Source organism: Salminus brasiliensis, chromosome 20 (genome assembly GCF_030463535.1).
Source record: "Salminus brasiliensis chromosome 20, fSalBra1.hap2, whole genome shotgun sequence".
In the NCBI taxonomy this organism is placed as follows: Eukaryota; Metazoa; Chordata; class Actinopteri; order Characiformes; family Bryconidae; genus Salminus; species Salminus brasiliensis.
The window spans coordinates 8,210,409-8,228,409 of record NC_132897.1 but is presented as its reverse complement, the minus strand read 5'-3'; the positions used below and the strand labels follow the sequence as shown (position 1 = coordinate 8,228,409).

Sequence of the window (18,001 nt, the reverse complement as noted above, 5' to 3'; positions counted from 1 at the left end):
CAGCTATTCCGGGTTGGATGGATGTCAAAATAAAAGTCCATTCAAACTGTAGCGACGATATTTAAAAAATGTTTATTAAGGTTTATTACATGTTTCATAAATTCATTATTTATATAAAATACGACCAAACTGTGACCATTTTATAAATTACACATTTATTGAAATTAACCAAAAACAAATGAACAAATGCTGTTATGCGGTTTCTGATTTTGAAATAGTCAGTGGCATCCACAATTATTGACTGTCTTGTTTATGTAGGAGAAAAAAAGGGCTGTAAGAATTATATTTGTTTATTTGTTTGTTAGTGATCTTGTACTGACAATATGAAAATACAATTGGCACATTAAAAAATAATAATAAAAAAAAATGACAATAGTATGGATAATAACAATAAGTTAAACTGTAAACTGTAATAGGCATATATTCTCATTGATGTACTACCTAGCTAAGTCTTTACAAAATGTATTGTCCAGTCATCATTTTCTTGGACCTAAATGCACATAAATTAACCATCACTATTAATTGACCATCACAAAGACACCTCCTCTATACCAACATACTACTTAGAGGGCTTGTCACTAAAAGTCCTCTGCTGTTATTAACATGTAAATGCATGTTCTAATTAAAATGACGAAAAGTCTCAGTAAATTAATTTATAATTCCAAGATGCCTCTGCCAATTTCTCTCAAGACCAGTTCTATGCTGCTGCCAAGTGACTGAGACTTACTAGAATGTGAGCTATAAGAGTTCTGTGGTCAGATGAGACAAACTTTTTAAAGCTTTTTAAAGCTTTTTAAAAATAATAATAAAAAATATATACCAGAGGTGGCGATAGCACAGCATAGAGGGAGTCAGAGAACAGAAGATTCTAAACGTGAAGAAAAGGGACATTTGGAGAGTGAAAAGAAATGCTGTTACATCCCTTATGTATGTGTTATCCCACCTCCCAATCCAGCATTTTATGAGGAATGCCCTTACCTTGGGAAAGGGACAGTACACAAGGCCCTATTCATGCAATCTAACAATTGCTTTGATTCACAGTATTGATTCACTAAACCATCATGGAAAACTCTCCAGTCTAAACAGTCCATACATGAAAACTAAGCCGCCAAACTGATTTGAAATATATGTGTCTCCGATGGTATGAACAACCAACTCATTTACATGTCTCTGTCCATTTAGCCTATCACAGTTAAGCCCCAGTCATTCATGCAGCAGTTTTTTTTTTTTTTAACAGAAACACCATGTTTTCATATTTTCCATCTAACCGATATGGAAAATAGTAATGTAAAAATTATACTTTTTTACTATATACTTTTTTACTATATACTTTTTTGTAACATTAAGCTGCAGAAACTGTACAAATGGACCAGAATGCCAGAATGCAGAAGAAAAATTATTAAACACAAGCAGAAACATAGGATATGAGCCCTTTATAACAGATCAGCTGAAAAAAGTAGCAGTAAAACAGCAGTCAAGAAGACATCCAAAGATTTGAATGAGTTTTAAATTGTTCTTTAATTAATCTTTTATTTTTCATCTTTAATTAATCTTCATTTTTTACTGTAGACAAAACACACACATTACATAACTGATTACTCATGAAGACAGTTGAAGCCAAATAACCTGGAACAGCCATTAATTTTGTTTTTATGTCACAAATGTTGGGGTACTGGGTGGCACAACTGTCTAAGTGTTGGCCTTGCAAATTCAATCCATAGTTATGCAGGAGGGAAAGACACAATCTGTATGCAAATAGATGGAAGTTTTACACCAGGGTGCACAGCCCAAACATAAGGCACACTGTTAGGGTCACCATTTCAGTGATACAACTCCGCAATCTCCTGAATAAATTCAGCTTGGCTGAGTACCTCAACTATTTGTTTTTGAGTTAGTTTGGCTTAATCAGTGTAAGTGCGCCCAGATTTCTGTAGTATTTCAGTTATGTTGACTCAATAGTTTTATTAAGTAGTGCAGTTAGGTTTTACTGTGCAGTGTTCTGAATTAAGACTGAATTAGGATCACAGACCGTCAGTAAGTTCATGTGATTAGCAGAGGCAAAGAATAGGCTTCTTTCCACTTGTTCTTCTATTAGAATAAGTTGAATCTCAGGTCAATAGTGTGTTAATTATTATTAACACTGTACTCCAGAACCACTTCAAGTCACTTCTGTGTTCAGAAAGTGCGACAGCGATGCCCTGTGGGTCAAATTTCAAATGACACTTAATTCTGCACTATTTAATAAAATAAACAGTACAGTCTTATTCCCATTTTATGACATGATGTCAAAGAATGAACAGGATCAACTTGACTAATGCATTAAAATTCAGTTGTACATGGAAAATATGAATGATCTAATTAGATCAGACATCTGTGCCATAAAATCTGCAGCACTCCAGCTTTTGTTTTCATTTAGTTAAGCTTATTTCATCAGAATCTCGGCTTTCCTTCCCCTTCATTCGAGAGGGTTCACATATGTGCTAACAAACTTTTTGCGTCTTTCTTTGGAGGGTAAACAGACTGTGCTGCTGAGACGGGTTGAGATAATAATGCCTGTCTAATTAAAAAAAAAACCCACACACACGTACTGCACTGCTGCCACTGCTAACTCGCCCAATGAAGATACCCCCTTATCCTTGTGTTTATGTATTCAGAGGAGATGCATATTCCGGACCTCATTGGTTATAATTAAGTCAGTGTCTGCCTGTCATGGCGCAGTATCTGAGGGGAGTTTGGAAACCAGGCTGTTAAACATGTCTCTCTAACCAGTGCACTTAACTCCTCTCCTTCCCTTTGGGAGCCAATCCAGTGACCTCTGCGAGTGGGGAGAGAACAAGAGCATGTGAGAGAGAGAGAGAGAGAGTGAGGAAGAGAGAGGAAGAGAGAAAGAGAGAGGGGGGAGTAGAGTGGGCTTAATAATCAGAGCAGCTCTTGCTCCTTAGCATGAGACTACTGAAGCGGGACTAATACTACCCCTGACAAAGGGCCCGGACAGGCTGCATTTTATTGCGACATTAATTAAACACGTGTATAATTAGCAGGTTCGCTGTACTCCCCTGCGATCAGCTGGGGTCAACAAGCCAGGAGTGATTACCGGCCAGTGGAATTACAGAAGGGGCGGGTGTTTAATTCAGTTTTGCTTGATATATAGTATAACTTAGGGCAAAGGCATGTAATTGTCCCTTAGAGGTCTTGGGTGAAGAGTTGCGTACACGATGCACAGTCTCTGATGTTAAATGCCTACCTATTTATACAGGCATGTACACACAGATCTTAATGAAAGCAGGACAGATATATACAGTTTATAAAAGACCAAACTGGTCAACTTTTAATAAGTGTGTCTCAGACTATCTACTTAGAGGGAAATGTGAAGTACTTGAGGCATCTGTGCTATGATCTGAGGGACAAGAGCTTTTGGTGTTCAGTTAAAGGAATTCTCCAATTATTAATAGTTAACATTATCTATATCTGTACAGTGGCAAGAAACCCTTGTAAACCCTTGGAATGAATAGCTGGTAGCCTTTGGCAGCAATAACCTCAACAAGGAGCTTCCTGTAGCAGTGGATCGTTGCAGTGCACATTGTTTAGGAAGATTTGTAGCTCATTATTCCTGTGAAAAGCAAACTCAAAAAGTTTTTTTTATCAGTCAAAATAGCTCTAGTCCACACCTCCAAACTCATTTTCTTAAGAAGACTCCAGGTATGCTGACACCTGACTCTATATAGCTCTTTTGAGATCATTAACTCAAGGGTTCACATACTTTATCCACTAGCACTATAATATTTTTATGTCTATTCTCAATGAAGACATTCTCAAGAATAAATCAGAATTAAATCAGAATACACAACAAATTAATGCAGAAAAATTTACAATTACAATTTCAAAGGGTTCACATACTTTTTCTTGCCACTGTATATATGTGAAATACAGGCAGTTATTAATGGGATCATGCTGATAACCTGTCCCTATTAAAATAACTATATACAAGAAAAATAAGGATGTCCCGATGCAATCTCGGTATTCTTACTGGAGGGGCATTGTCTGTTAAAGTTCAGATCCAGTTTCGACCCCTAGATTTGTTTTAGCATAGCGCCTTTTGGCATCCTTTAACATTCATTAACTGACGTGATTCTCAGCTGCCGGAGTAAGGAACAGTTGGTCATGTAATGTTTTTTTTGTAAACTACCTCAGATTTGTGACTTTATTTCAGTGAACAAAACGTTACCAGTCAGCAGCCAAAACACAGCTAAAGTTGGTTTCAAATCCTAATACAACTTCATCACAGCCATGCTGTTGTTTCACGCAAAAAGACACCATCTTGTGTTTTATTGCTTTTATACAACACATGAATTAATTAAGAAATAAATCAAGCGGTGAACGAACCATTTAATAGGTTTTAATTATTAGCATTTCCTTTAACCAAATTATAGTTCATTAACAAGCAGCTTGTTGCTACGTCACGTAACAACTCCCACTTACTGTAGTGCCCTCAAAATCACATTGTAGTTCCACTTAGCGATTTGGACAAATGGCAAAGTGCCCTTGTAAGAAAGCAGCTGGGAGCAGCTCTGAAAACTTTCCCAGAAGCCCCAGCGCTGATTACTGCTAATCACTGCTGATCAGACACACCTGCTGGGCTCTACATAAAAGCTCTCCCAAACAGTGCTTATAAATTAAGCGATTTTAGTAGTTTAGTGCTTATTAACAGCACATCTTACCTTAGTTGTGAGGCTGTATTATTTACAGAAACACAAACATCGAAACAGTGTCAGCCGAAGTCAGCATTAAGGTACTCTGATTGACTCGGGGGGGCAAAAAAACTTGTTTGGGAGATTCCTAAAATAAATGTCAAAATGATTGCTTGTGGTAATCGCCCATATGCTGGAGACAGTGCAGATGGATATGCATTACTGTTTATTAATGTTATTTGTGCTCAAATTTCAGAATGAATGGACCACTAGAAATGCTCCACAAGTTTTTTTGGCCAACACTTTTGGCCAACACAGGTTTCTGTGTCACATTGTTATGTTTTTACCGTGAATGGTTAAAAAATCCAATAAAATATATCGCACTCTCAGGCCCTGTCAGGCAGTACTTTGGGAAGTCGTCCCACGAGCCTGCTCTCCAGACACTCGAACACAGTGTGTGGATCCTGGTCAGCTCTGACCCTTACGGCCTGTGGATAGAAGGCCTGTAGAGCGTCCACGTGGCTCCAGTACTCTTGCAGTCTCTTCTGTACCTCAGCCTCTGAGTGTCTGGGGTTACACTGCAGCTGTTGGTGCAGTGAGTGGTACCTGGAGGGGTTAAGAAAAGAGAGGAAAAGTAAACCAGTTCTAAAAGAATGCCTGTAATTAAAGAACATGAATACGTGAACAGAGACAGGTTCACACCTTTCTCCAGTCACAGGATCAATGGCTCCGAGAGTCAGCCGCTCAATAGCAACGCCATCAGTCATCTCCAGAAAGACGACTCTGAAAGAAAGAAAAGCTTTCATCAGCGCACATCTCCCATCTGAAACTCCTCTTTTTGAGCTTCATTTCTTCAGAAAACTCTGAGGAACCACTGATCACGATCTTGCGCATAGGAGTTTCAGCCTGTCATGAATGATATCAGTTCTTTATTGGTTCCTCTAAGGAGGAACTCAAGACAACAATGCTTTTACGCTAGTGCTTCTTAAAATAATGGCAGGTCATGCGAAAACCAACGAGCAAATCAATCCATTATTGCCATTATTTTGCAAAGTGCATCAAAGATTATGAATGGAATAATCATCATGCGCTTATATCAGGCCTGAATAAATGATGAGCTGATAATGGAAAAAAGCGGTGCTCTCCTGAGTGTGAAGGTACTTTTAACACTGGAATGTTGGGGTCTCTACCCAGGGGTCCCTCTGGCTGCATGGTGGCCAGACACAAAGTGGCCCTAATGGTGTGATCAGGTGGGCAGAAACCAATCAGCCAGCTATGCCCACCCCCCCTCATCCCTACTGACCCCAACACAACCCAAGCCTCCAGAGAACTGCAACCTCCAGCGACATCCAGAACATCATACAATTTTTACAGCTGCCACAGCCACGGGGTCTAGAGCGTTTGGGCTGTGAAAAAGATCAGCAGAAATTGGGTGGCGAGCGGTCGTCCTCTCTCGAGGGGTGAAAGAAAGAATGAGAAAACGAGGGTGGGAGAGAGAGGGAAGAATTGAGATCTGCTTTTGATCAAATATTTAAATGCCTTTGTCCTTCTGGTCTCAACGATGCTGTAAAGTAAGGGACCCTTTTGGAACAGACAAAGGAAGCCTTTAATCACACTGAGCTTCAACTGACCACTGTCCTGGACTGCAATTATAACAGTTGATCCATTTTGGTTTTTCAAGGCCTTAATCCTCGTCTATCAATGAGTGTGTGCGATCATTTCAGGAAAAAAGGAAGGCATCGCTTAATTTTTAATGAATATTTGTCTTAAAAAAGGAAATAATAACTACTCTGCAAAGCTATTAGAATTAATATTAATGCTTCTTCATGAAATATTCATCAATGTAGGAGAGAAAAGGGAGTTGAGTAAGGGGGGTGTCTGAGAAGGGCGTGCACTTGTGTGTATCTGCCTAGTTTTGATGGGGGGTGTACAATTTACACTGGATGTTGCTTACATGACAGCTTGATAGTCTCAAACAAATGACTGACAAAAACAAGGCAGCTAACAAGCATCTGCCAGTTCTCAGCTGTTACAAATTATCCAAAACAGAAGATGTGACAAATACGCCTATGTGCTGATGTTGCAATATGGGTTTGAGTTGTATGAACATTCTCAGCAGTCTTGATGAAGTGGATAGATCCCTTTGACCCTATTATTCTTAAGTATCCTCTCAGGGCTGAAGTGATCCTGAAGTAGGTCTCTGACTACACTGTACACACCCATCCTAACACATACCCCTCCACATCAACGTCTTCTTCTTCCTCCTTTCCCTCCTTTTCCATCTCCCCAAATTAAGAAATTAATGAGGGATAGATTCTTTACAGGCGGCCTCTGCAATGTTTACCACTGATTAAATTATAATGCGGCCCCTGCTGTATAATTCATAAGCCAATTAGAGGAAGTGTTGCTTGATTTGATGGGGAGCGGACACATGAAATACATTTAACTAATAGAGAGCAAGAGTGGAGCACCGCAACAGAGGGAGGGAGACGAATAAGGGCTGGGGAGGGTGGGGGTGGTGGGGGTGTTGGGGTTGGTGGGGAGAGCAGGCGATTGGCCTGGGTTCTCTAGGATTACGTGGCTAATTGCCCTGCTTTATCTGCCTGTCACGGATAGCCATGCATATTTCAGCGCTCCCAAAGACTCTGATTGTTTGCGAGGGTGTCAGGGCTGTAAGAGGCTGCTGACTGGCCAAACTGGAGTGTAGTTAACGACTGGCAGAAGGGGCAGGCCCGACACAGACCAGTGACAGCGCAGCACTCTCATTATGCTGGCAAGCCACCAAAGAATAATCATATGGGGTCTTGGCTATGAGTTGAGGTCAAGAATTATTTTTGTATACAGCTTATTTACAAGGGGACTAAGATAGCTAAGATAACTAAGATTATGCTTAATCTTGGACTAAATTACACCTTCAGTAGATCTTCTCCTGGAAAATGACTCAGTAAACAATCATGGTCAACAGAACCCTGTGATGGACTGCCGTCCTTTCCAAGGGGTATTGCGTCCTGTGTGGCTCGCGATGCCTGACTCCAAAGAAGAAGATGGGCTGCCAATACATTTTCCATTGCAAGTTTCAAGGCTACACACTCAAAGCAGTTCTGGGTTTAGGAATCCTTAACTAGTATATCCTTAATCTATTGTTTAGTGGTGCTCAATCCTAGTCCTGGAGATCAGCCACCTTGGAGAACTCAGATCCAACACACCAGACTCTAACATTCAGATGCCCCTGAAGGCCTTTATGAATCAGGTGTGGTAGATTTGAACTCTGTAGGTTATTATATCTACAGAACCAGGATTGGCAACGCATGCTGTACATTATTTGGTTCTTTAAACATTAAAGAGTTTCTTCACTCTCCCATATCTCATTCACAAAAACAGTTCTTTAAAGAACCATCAATTCAAAGACTTTTAAGAACCAGAACCAATTTTGTCACCTTTCTTTTTAAGAGTGAGGATTTGTATTTTTAATAGCTTTGTTCTTTCTTTTTAGTTACTAAAGAACCAAATGGTAATTTAGGAAACCGTCTAAAGGAACTCTAACTATGGTGTTTTTTCTACGACCGCCATGAGGAATCTCACTTCAGCTCATCTTCACCGAAAAGGTCAGAAAGACTCTGTGTCTACATGTTGAGAGCTGCTACTAGTGATTGATCAGCTTTTGAAAGGTAATCAGGCACTTATGCTAAGGAGGAAACTGGAGCGAGGGCATCCTCAATTATCTGATAGGGGAAGATTATCTCTAAGGGTCTCTTTTCCTCTTCTTCCTCTTTTGTCTGTTTTTCCAGGATCAGGTAGCTTCTTTTACATCACAAAAGGGCATCCTATGTCAAACTGACTATACGTAGCTGTAACTACTTTAGAGCGGTGTCGTTTTGGTTTAAACGTATGTGCAGCTTGTTAGAAAGTCTTACATGTTGCTGGCATGGCAGTATTTCTGGAAATGGATATAAGAAAATTGCTTGGCAAAAAAAAAAAAAAAAAAAAAAAAAAAATATATATATATATATATATATATATATATATATTCAAGCATTTTCTAAATACACCACATGACCATATAGTATTGAAATATATTATTATTATATAAGTTCTCAAAACAAATGTTACTTTTAGCAAAATTTAACAAACACACACTCACATCAGGCAATCCCACATCATTCCTGAATACTCACACACCCTCCACATTCCCCACCACTCTAATATTGTATGCCGAGAAGCACCTCCCCTAAGTTGTCAAAAGTCCCGAAAGCACTGTTCTGATTCTCATAAAATTATACCCATGGCAAGCTTACACAGTGCTCCAACTGTTAACCAGACAAAATTAGTTTTCCAGAAGCAGTAAACCAGTCGCCAGCAGCCTGCAAAGGACACTAGTGTTCAAAAGTTTGGAATCAGGAATATTATCATTACAACTCGAATGCTGGTTGGGACACGGTATCTATAAACAAAAAAATTGTCACAATAATAATTGAACAGGAAAATGTTCAAAGGTACAGAAGGCTTTGTAATTTAGTTTAGTTTGTAAATTAGTAATTCAGTTGAAATAACATAATAATATTTCATAATGAAATAACATAATACAATTCATCATACATGTACATGCAAATGTTTTTTAAAACTATTTGCCAATTTGACTTTAACATTTTTTATAAATGGCGCATTTTCATTTTTATTAATGAATTAGGAATGATTAACAGCAATTGTGCATACAAATTTGAAGAGGATGTGTACATATGGTCACTTCACAAAAATAATTAACCAAACCTCAAAGGACATAGCCTAAACAAACAAATAAATGCCACTAGATAAATACAGTATTACAGTATATTATTCATCATGTTAAAAAATTAATGCATTGTAATGAATGCATTAGGCACCAGGGGTATAAAGCCCCTCCCCCCCCCCCCAGCATTAAGCTATGAAACAGTGGACATGTGTTCTTTGAAATAATGGTGGTGGTCCATCCAATATTTTTGGGATGAGTTGGGGAGTGGGGGATGCGGGAGACTGGTGATCATTTAACATCCTGACCTCGCTAAGGTTGCCCCAAAAGCAATGCCCCAAAATGTAGTAGACAAACCTTCAGTAAGCAGGTCTGCATCCATCTGTCAGTCTGACAAACCAGCAATGTCTGTCCGACAATGGTATACATGTGTAGACATTGTATCCTCCAATACTGGACTGTATAATTTAAAAAATGAGCATCTGCTTCTGAGCATTCATTTTGCAACTGATTAAGCTCTTCAAGCAGAGCGCTCAAGAGACCAAACAATCCATCTTCAGTTCCAGCGGTCAAGTCAGTGGTGCGGCATAAACATTTGCCTGGCACTTGACACAGGCACTGACTCCAGCGAGGCCTGTTACAGGAGCCCTCTCAGGAAATGGGTAAAGAGATCCTTCCGACCCAGCAGGCATGCCAGCTCTGCCATGCTCCTTACCCTCTTACCCTCCTCCCCGCTGCTTGCCGGTGGCACCTATTACATGCCCACGGCTTGGCGCTGTGCCACGCCTCTGACTGACTTATTCATTTGCTCTAAAGCCTGAGTAACTGGATAGCTGTTAATTAATAAAGCTGTCAGGTAGAGCGCCGCCATTGGGCCATCATCGGCCCATCAAGTAACATTATCTCCCAGTTGTTTCAGAGCCAGCCTAACTGCCAGCCCCCAAATCAATTACGCTAATGCCATGTAAATGAGGTCTCCTGCCATTAGCCCGAGCAGCGGGGGCAGCTAATGGAGTAAATGGAAACCTATTCAGGTGATGCAGGGAGAGAGACAACAAGGTGGGCATTCTAACCGAGTGCTGATTGGTAATTTACGGTTAATATTTGAGTGAAGTGGACCATGAGCTTAATGGTTCTTCTGATGGTTCAGGTGAGTGACGGGAGATCAGGGAGGTGAGATAAAGAAGGATAGGAGTGTGATGATTAATTCATGTGGGATTTAGATAGGACAAAGTGAGTGACGTTACCCAAACAAGAGTTCACTCACATAGACCTACTGTAACTCACCGGGTGAAGTATGTGTGTCGAATGGTTGACATTGTAATCTTAGATCATTTTAAACATTAACACCACACATATTCCTGTATAAATATTTACAACAACATAATAGGACAGAACTGGGGACCCAGTCCAGCCTTAGTCCAGTTTGAAGCCTAAACTGGGTCAAAACCTGTCAATGGTGACCTCAGCTCAGTGTGTGGCTCCAGCTGGGACAGTGAGGCGGACACAGACTGAAGACAGGCCACGCAATCACCAAGTGCCATCAGATCCTCTTGGACAGTTGAGCTCCAGTAATCTGAGTGAGAGATCTGAGCCTTATACTGCTATGCTCACTATTTGGGATAATTGAAGAGGCACAAATCACAGAAGCCTGATGAAGCCACACCAAGCAGATCCTCCAAGTGCTTATTGTTATTAACTCCTGTTCTCGTTTGCATTTGTACTATTACACACAAAATGACAAGCAGACGCTCTGTGATTAGTGCTTTTTTTACATGTCTGCCTAAGGCCTGTCACAAATATTACATGACTGACTTATCGCAATTATTTAAGCTGACCTGAATTCATTTCCCCAGGTGTTTGCTTAGCACAATAAGTTTATTACCCAAAACATGAATGTGTATATAACACACATAGACCCCATTTACACCTGGCCACTTCATGCACTTGAAATATAGGAGTATATCTGGATAAGGCCATACCACATTAAACTGCAAATGTAAACACACCCAAGACACATTTAAACCAGATACAAATCCCATCACTCAAACTACTTCAGGAGCCACATGTTACAGCAGTGTAAATGCATCCGTCTCTCCAATACATACTTGACAACCAAAACCCCTCCCAGTACAACCTGAACATCAGTAGTAATTGCTGTGCAACAAGCGAATTTGCATTTTCTGTCCCACACAGTAATCGGATTTCAGTCTGACTAACCAGAGACGCATTTGTAGTGTAAATGCATGTTGCTAAAATTATTGTATGTATCAATCTGTATGTACAATCCAGATACTATTCACATAAAGTGACCAGGTGTAAACAAGGTCATAGAGGGCAGTGGTGAGTTTTAATCACAATTATGTATATAATTATTGTCATGCAAAATCTTGTATTTTCAAACCAGCAACTTTTCAAGAGAAGAAAAAAATATTCTATTTCAGTCATTTTGGAGCATTTCTATTGGTCCAGTTGTTATGAATTTCAACACAATATAATGAACAATTAGAAAAAAATTTCAATGATGTAAAAATTGAAAAATGGAAATACATGATTTTTACATAACAACAATAACATGTTACTTGGTCATAGGCTGAAGTTTTCTGACAGGCTTAGTATTTCTCATATGGACTCAATAGCCATATAGTAGCCGGATACATCTACAATATAGAGGTGCTATCCACTTTTGGTTCCATAAAGAACCATGTTTATAATAGAGACATGTGAATGTGAAGAACCTTTAAAAGGTTTAAAGAACATTAACGTAATGTAAATGTTCTTTCCCAATATAAATGTTCTTTACAGTCACATGCATTTTTCACAAACATTGGTTCTTTATATAACCACAAATGTTTCTTTGATGGCATCACTTAAAGAACCCCATTGTAGTAGACTGCATTATGAATGATCAACTTGCAGTGTAGCTCACGGTCCACGGCTCTTTTTGTTATTTTTCTGACCAACACTCCCCCTCCCCACACCTCCCCACACCCACCTCCGACCTCTTCCCACTGCTACATTGGCCTCCTAAACTTAGGCCTTCATTGACTTTATAGCTGTATATACAGTAAGCACCTGCTGGGGCTGAACTTGGACTCCTGCAGTGCCTCTGCTTGCTCCACATCTCGAGGGAAGCCGTGCAGGACCCAGCCTTGGGAGGTACAGTCCAATCTGCTCAGCCGCTCGACCAGGATCTGCAGCACCACGTTGTCTGGCACTGAGGAGATTCAACAGAAACATGCCGGATATGTCATACCACAATCCTTTACTTATCTTTTCCTGGTCAATTTCATGATTACAGGAGAAGAACAAAACAAACAGGGAACGCTTTAAGTCAATCTTCTAGAAGAAATGCGCCGTCTTTAGGGGTTCAAACGTAGAGCTGTCATCTCACTGCATCCTTGTTCCATATCATATTTGTTCCATATACTGTAAACACAATGATTACTGTATATACCCTCACACACAAAAAACACACCTTTTGTTTGACTAGACGTTCTGTATCTACACTCATCTCTTCGTAAACTGCGCCAGGGCAGAAGGTTAAAGATCTAAGAAAAGTGATGAAAGCTCATATGTGTTTATTTACTTCCTTGACAGGTAACAAACAAACACAAACAAACAAACAATCAAACAAAAAAGCTTCTCTAGCAGATAAACCAGTGGAAAAAAGGCAGTCACCTCTTTACAATCAAGAAGCATTAAGACACAGAGTGAGCGAGAGAGAGAAAAGTGATGCAGGTTTTGTAACTCAATGCGAAAAACAACAAATATGGAGGTTAATTTCATCTGAAGAGGTAACACAACAGTCAGTGTGTACTAAGTGCATCTTCCTTTTCAACATGTAATGTAGGTGTAGGGCATGTCACAAATCCTGTGCATTGTGTGCAAGTGAGGACCAAAGAGCTCGGCGTTGAAAGAGTAAATGAGACAGGAGGGTGGTTTGAAGAGAAATAAGGCGCATCCAGTACACAATGTTTGTATTACTGATCTCCTCATCAGCCAATATTATCAAGGACGTGCCTTTAGTGTGTATATTAGTACAGAAGTGAGTGATTCACACGCAGATATGAAGTACTAAGTAATTAGCTGGGGTATTGTCATTTAAATTCATGTATGTACATTTTGTCTTTTGAAGCTATTTCACTGGTTTCTCTCTCAGAACAAAAGCAGTCAACAGCCGCCTGACAGGCAACATAAGCGGATTGTTTAAGGGGATGATACTGATATAAAGCTGGGATGAAGACATTTCTTAACATGTGTGGGGGAAAAAAAACACACACTCGGCATGTGTAACAAAAAAAAAAAAAAAAAGCTGAAGGGAAGCTGAAGGCGACGAGGACAAACAAATAATGGGGGTGAGGGGGAAAAATAGAACGCCATTCTTTAAGGAAAGTGAGCTCGCACCCAGGGGGGTCCCCGCGGATGCTGAAAAATTAAAGTCGACGGTTTCAAACTGTCCAATTTCCACATCAAACGCTCGCAGCCTCTTGCCTCTCTCTCCCCGGCTCTGCTTCAAACGGCAGGCAGCCTGGAGAGGGCTGCTCTCCTCTCTTCCTTCTCCTCCTTCTCCTCCTTCTCTTCTCGTAAGACTATTTTTTTTTCCATTTCCTTAATAATCCCACTCCCTAAATCCCCAAAGCGCTGTACTGGTTCCACTAGCCACCGTCTCTCCATCGCCTAATTATACCCCAGCGAGCCCATTAATCAACTCCTAAATTATTTAGGCAAGCTTCTCTGCCTGAAACCTTCACTGTCACAACCGTAAGGAGGGAGGGAGGGAGGAAAAGAGAAGGGAGGAGGGGGTGAGGGGGAATCAGAGAGAGGAAGAGAGAGAAGGAAACAGACATGGGGAGAGAGAGAGAAAGAGAGAGAGTCAGAGGCTTCACACACAACCCGAAAGCTCTCCCCTAGGACAAAACAGCACAGTTCAAGGCAGGGGAGTGCCGGCTAACACAACATTTACATTGCATTTCTTATGCATTCTTTTCTTTTCCCCCCAACAAACATGCAAACACGGATTCATGGAATTCATGAATACATCTGCTGCTGACAGCCACCGCAGCAGTTTAGGAGGGAGTCAACATGCACCATCAGGGTCTAACAATCCAGGGTCCCCCAATCAGGCTCCTATGCCTTCACACGTGTGTATATGTACAGTGTGTGTGTGTGTGTGTGTGTGTGTGTATGTGTAGGGGGACAAAGACTCGTAGCAGCCCTATGCTAAGCTCAGCTATATTATAATGGATAATGGAGCTCCAAACCATAATGGCTTTCATCTTAACACTGTGCCGAGATAAAGAGATAAGACGAACCTTTGATGCAGGTCAAAGGGAGAAGTGTAGCTCCTCTCAAATCAAGCTGTTAGCCATATGCATCACGCTAGCAGCACTAGAATACACCAGAGAGTGATCAATGGGGATTCAGCCTGAATTCTCAAGCACCTTTTGATAGACGCGCTCTGTCAAACGTAACTGATGGCTCATATCGCTTTGCATCTGATTGCAGAATTGAACAATTGCATTCCTAAAGGCCCAATATATTTAATTTTTTTCTCCAGGGGTTCTCTCAACTTTGTTCATGATGTTTGTGTGGGTTGTAATTAATTTTTACATTAACAATTTCCAACCCCTGCACTGGGCATGATTCTAGAGAATGACTGTTAAACTGCAAATCAAATACACCTCTCTCTTTAAAGCACCTTCAGGACCCCCCCTCCACCACCACCACTTCTATTTCATGCATGGTAACAACACTGGGCTTGTGGACCAAAAGACAAAAACACAAACTCAGCTTCCAAAGTACAGTGTCCAATGCGCCGGCTAATGGCCTTGTCCAACATCGCTAACAAATGTCTTTATTGTCCGTGTATTGCTTAAACAAATTTTATGTCGACTACATTTCAGCATATCGGTTTAAATAGCAATTCACAGACATCATTGCTACCTACATTTATTTTGCTAGCTAGCTGTATTGTTTTTAATAGCTTACTGCTTACCCCTTGTGCCACCACAACAGATCTGACCACTCAAGGCATGGACTCCACAAGACTTCTGAATGTTTCCTGTGGTATCTGGCACTAAGAAGTTAGCGCCAGATCCTTTAAATCCTGTAAGTTGTAAGGTGAGGCCTCCATGGATCATATCAATGAGCATTGGGGGCCAATGACCCCTTTGGTTGTTATAGCCCCGTTGTTATTTCTTGGTCCACATTTGATAGGTGCATGTCCGTGCATAACAGAAAAACAAGATCTGTGCATTGGAGATGCTCTGACCCATTTGTCTAGCCATCACAATCTGGCTCTTGTCAAAGAAATTTGCTGCCTAATTTAACCTACCCCTTGACAGATACCACAGGAGATGAAGATATTCAGTGGTGCTAACGTTATGGCTGATCTGGGTATAATATTGCAAGTACTGCATTTTGTACCATTTCTGCCTAGACTTAAAATAGACCCAAAGATACACTTGAAGCACACATGTGAAAGGCTACATTAATTCATTTAGGAGCATTTTGCTCAGGGCATGGAGCATTGCCGCACCTGAAAAACAAGCTGTTTTTGTTACTGTGCCTGTGAGAGTTATACATGTAAATGATGTTCTCATTGTCTCCCATGTATTATAACTTCTTTAAAAAGCAGTCCGTGCAGAAAAGCATGTCATCTCTTTAACTTGAACAGACAGGTCTACACTGATCAACGCTGAATAGGCAGATATAGGTAAATATATTTTTTTTATAAACAAAAATAACACTTTTTTTTTTTTTTGCGAACGGCACTTTTTGAAACTTTAACATTTACATAGTGCTTCCAAAACTTTGAAAAAAAATGACATGAGCCCTAAAATACAGTGAAAGGTTCTTTGGAGTGATTCCATAGAAGAATCACTTTTGGTTCCCAAAAAACTGTAAATAAGATGTGCAAGTGAGAAGAGCCTTTTGACAGCTCAAAGAACCTTCACAATGTGTGGTACCTCTTTTTGTTCTGGCTATCTTTAGGTTTCTCATATGTTAGTAGTGTTATTCTTAAGAACGTTCCGATCCGATTTAGTGGGGCCGATCCAGACATTTTTTAACGGACTGGGTATTGACTTTTATGGTTCCGAGTCTTAGGTTAGCTGTAGCAGAGTACCACCTGATGTACTCTAAGTGCCAATAACAGACTAGATCCTTAGCTGCTGCAGACAAACTGCTCATCTTTTTTACCCTAGACATAGTTTATAATGTCAACATTGTTACTGACATTATTGTTGACCGTAAGTCTTTACTCTTTCAGAAAATGTTTGTCTATTTTCTGACGTTTTTGTCCACAATGCCAAAATGACCCAGTTTGGTTTTAGCTGTGCAACGTCAAAGATATTTTCTTCCATTATATAAAATGGGAAAGATATATAGATGTTACTCTCATCCTGTCTTTACTATGGTGGAAACGATGGTGGAAAGATCTGTTCTACCAGCGAGAGAACATGCTCCTTTCTTTGGTTCTAAATCAGCTTTAAATGGCACATTCTTAACCGAGGAGAAGGCTAATGCACACACACTAGCTAAGTGATCTGCAGAGTTGGAAAGAAACTCTAAAGTTTAGTAATTTATCAAATTTAGTTTGATTAATAAAAAATGTTTAATAAAAATAGTGATTTTACTGGTGTTTACTATTATGCATTAGCACATCTTGTTGTGGGGCTGTATTATTTCTAGAAACAAATAGATCTGATTGGTATTGGCTGAGAGAGAGTATTGGCATTAAGAGACTTGGATCGGATCAGGGTGCAAAAAAAACCTTGATCATGACATCCCTAGTTATTCTGTGTACAGCACTTTGGTCAACATGGTGTTTTTAAATGTGGTTTACAAATCAATCCTCACCAGAACCAAATGTTCTATAGCAATTACATTTTTTCCACAACTGTAAGTTCAAGCCAAGAACGTTTAGGAACCTTTATTTTTAAGACTGAAATGTGCACGAGACTCCATCTAATCTGTCAAAACAGTCAAGCTTAGCTCATTAAATGTGAGCCACTGTTGTGTTTCTTAAAGCCAAAGGCAGCGCTCGTCTCTGTGGCAGTTCACACGCAGTTGGAGAGGAGCTAAGTGTAGGAAGTTCAGCTGTCAGCGTTCTGCACAGTCTCCGTGGCCACACTGAGGACGGAGTGAACTCAAAGCAGCTTCAGCACCGAGAGATCCCACCTCTGTGATGCTGCGCTTGAGTGTCAGTCTCATTAAACGCACACACTTTTTGTAGCCCATCGATTCTCCAGGGATGTTTATTAAATTAATCACATTTTGCTCAAGGCAAGTTTAGACAATCAGCGGCAGTGATTGGCAGGCCTGGCAGCTTGTGATGCAGTGTGAGGGGTGGGCCTGTTTGGTAAAGCTAACAGGGCCTGACTTAGACGCAATGCCGTGGCAGTTTTACACCTCGCCTTATTGAATTATTTTCCCCTCGGGGTTTCACAAGGAGAGGACGCTGAGGGCCTTTGGAGAAGCGGTGGACAAGGGCTGAGTAGGAACTGACAAAGATATGCAAAAGCATAGGGACCTGAATGACTAAGTGGAGGACTGATAAGACATATTTTTGCATGTACAGTTC

The 18,001-nt window shown here is 40.4% G+C and overlaps 1 protein-coding gene across 1 annotated transcript in view; it reads right to left on the bottom strand.

The window, feature by feature from the left end:
• Positions 1–3,974: 3,974 nt before the first annotated feature.
• ak8 (adenylate kinase 8) overlaps positions 3,975–18,001 on the bottom strand; it is a 36,014-nt gene continuing 21,987 nt past the window's right edge. The window contains exons 12-14 of the mRNA XM_072665210.1: positions 12,490–12,631; positions 5,391–5,471; positions 3,975–5,294 (exon numbers count right to left, since the gene is read on the bottom strand). Of these exons, the coding sequence (XP_072521311.1) occupies positions 5,075–5,294; positions 5,391–5,471; positions 12,490–12,631 (443 nt within the window). The 3' untranslated portion in view covers positions 3,975–5,074. The remainder of the gene's footprint in view (positions 5,295–5,390; positions 5,472–12,489; positions 12,632–18,001) is intronic.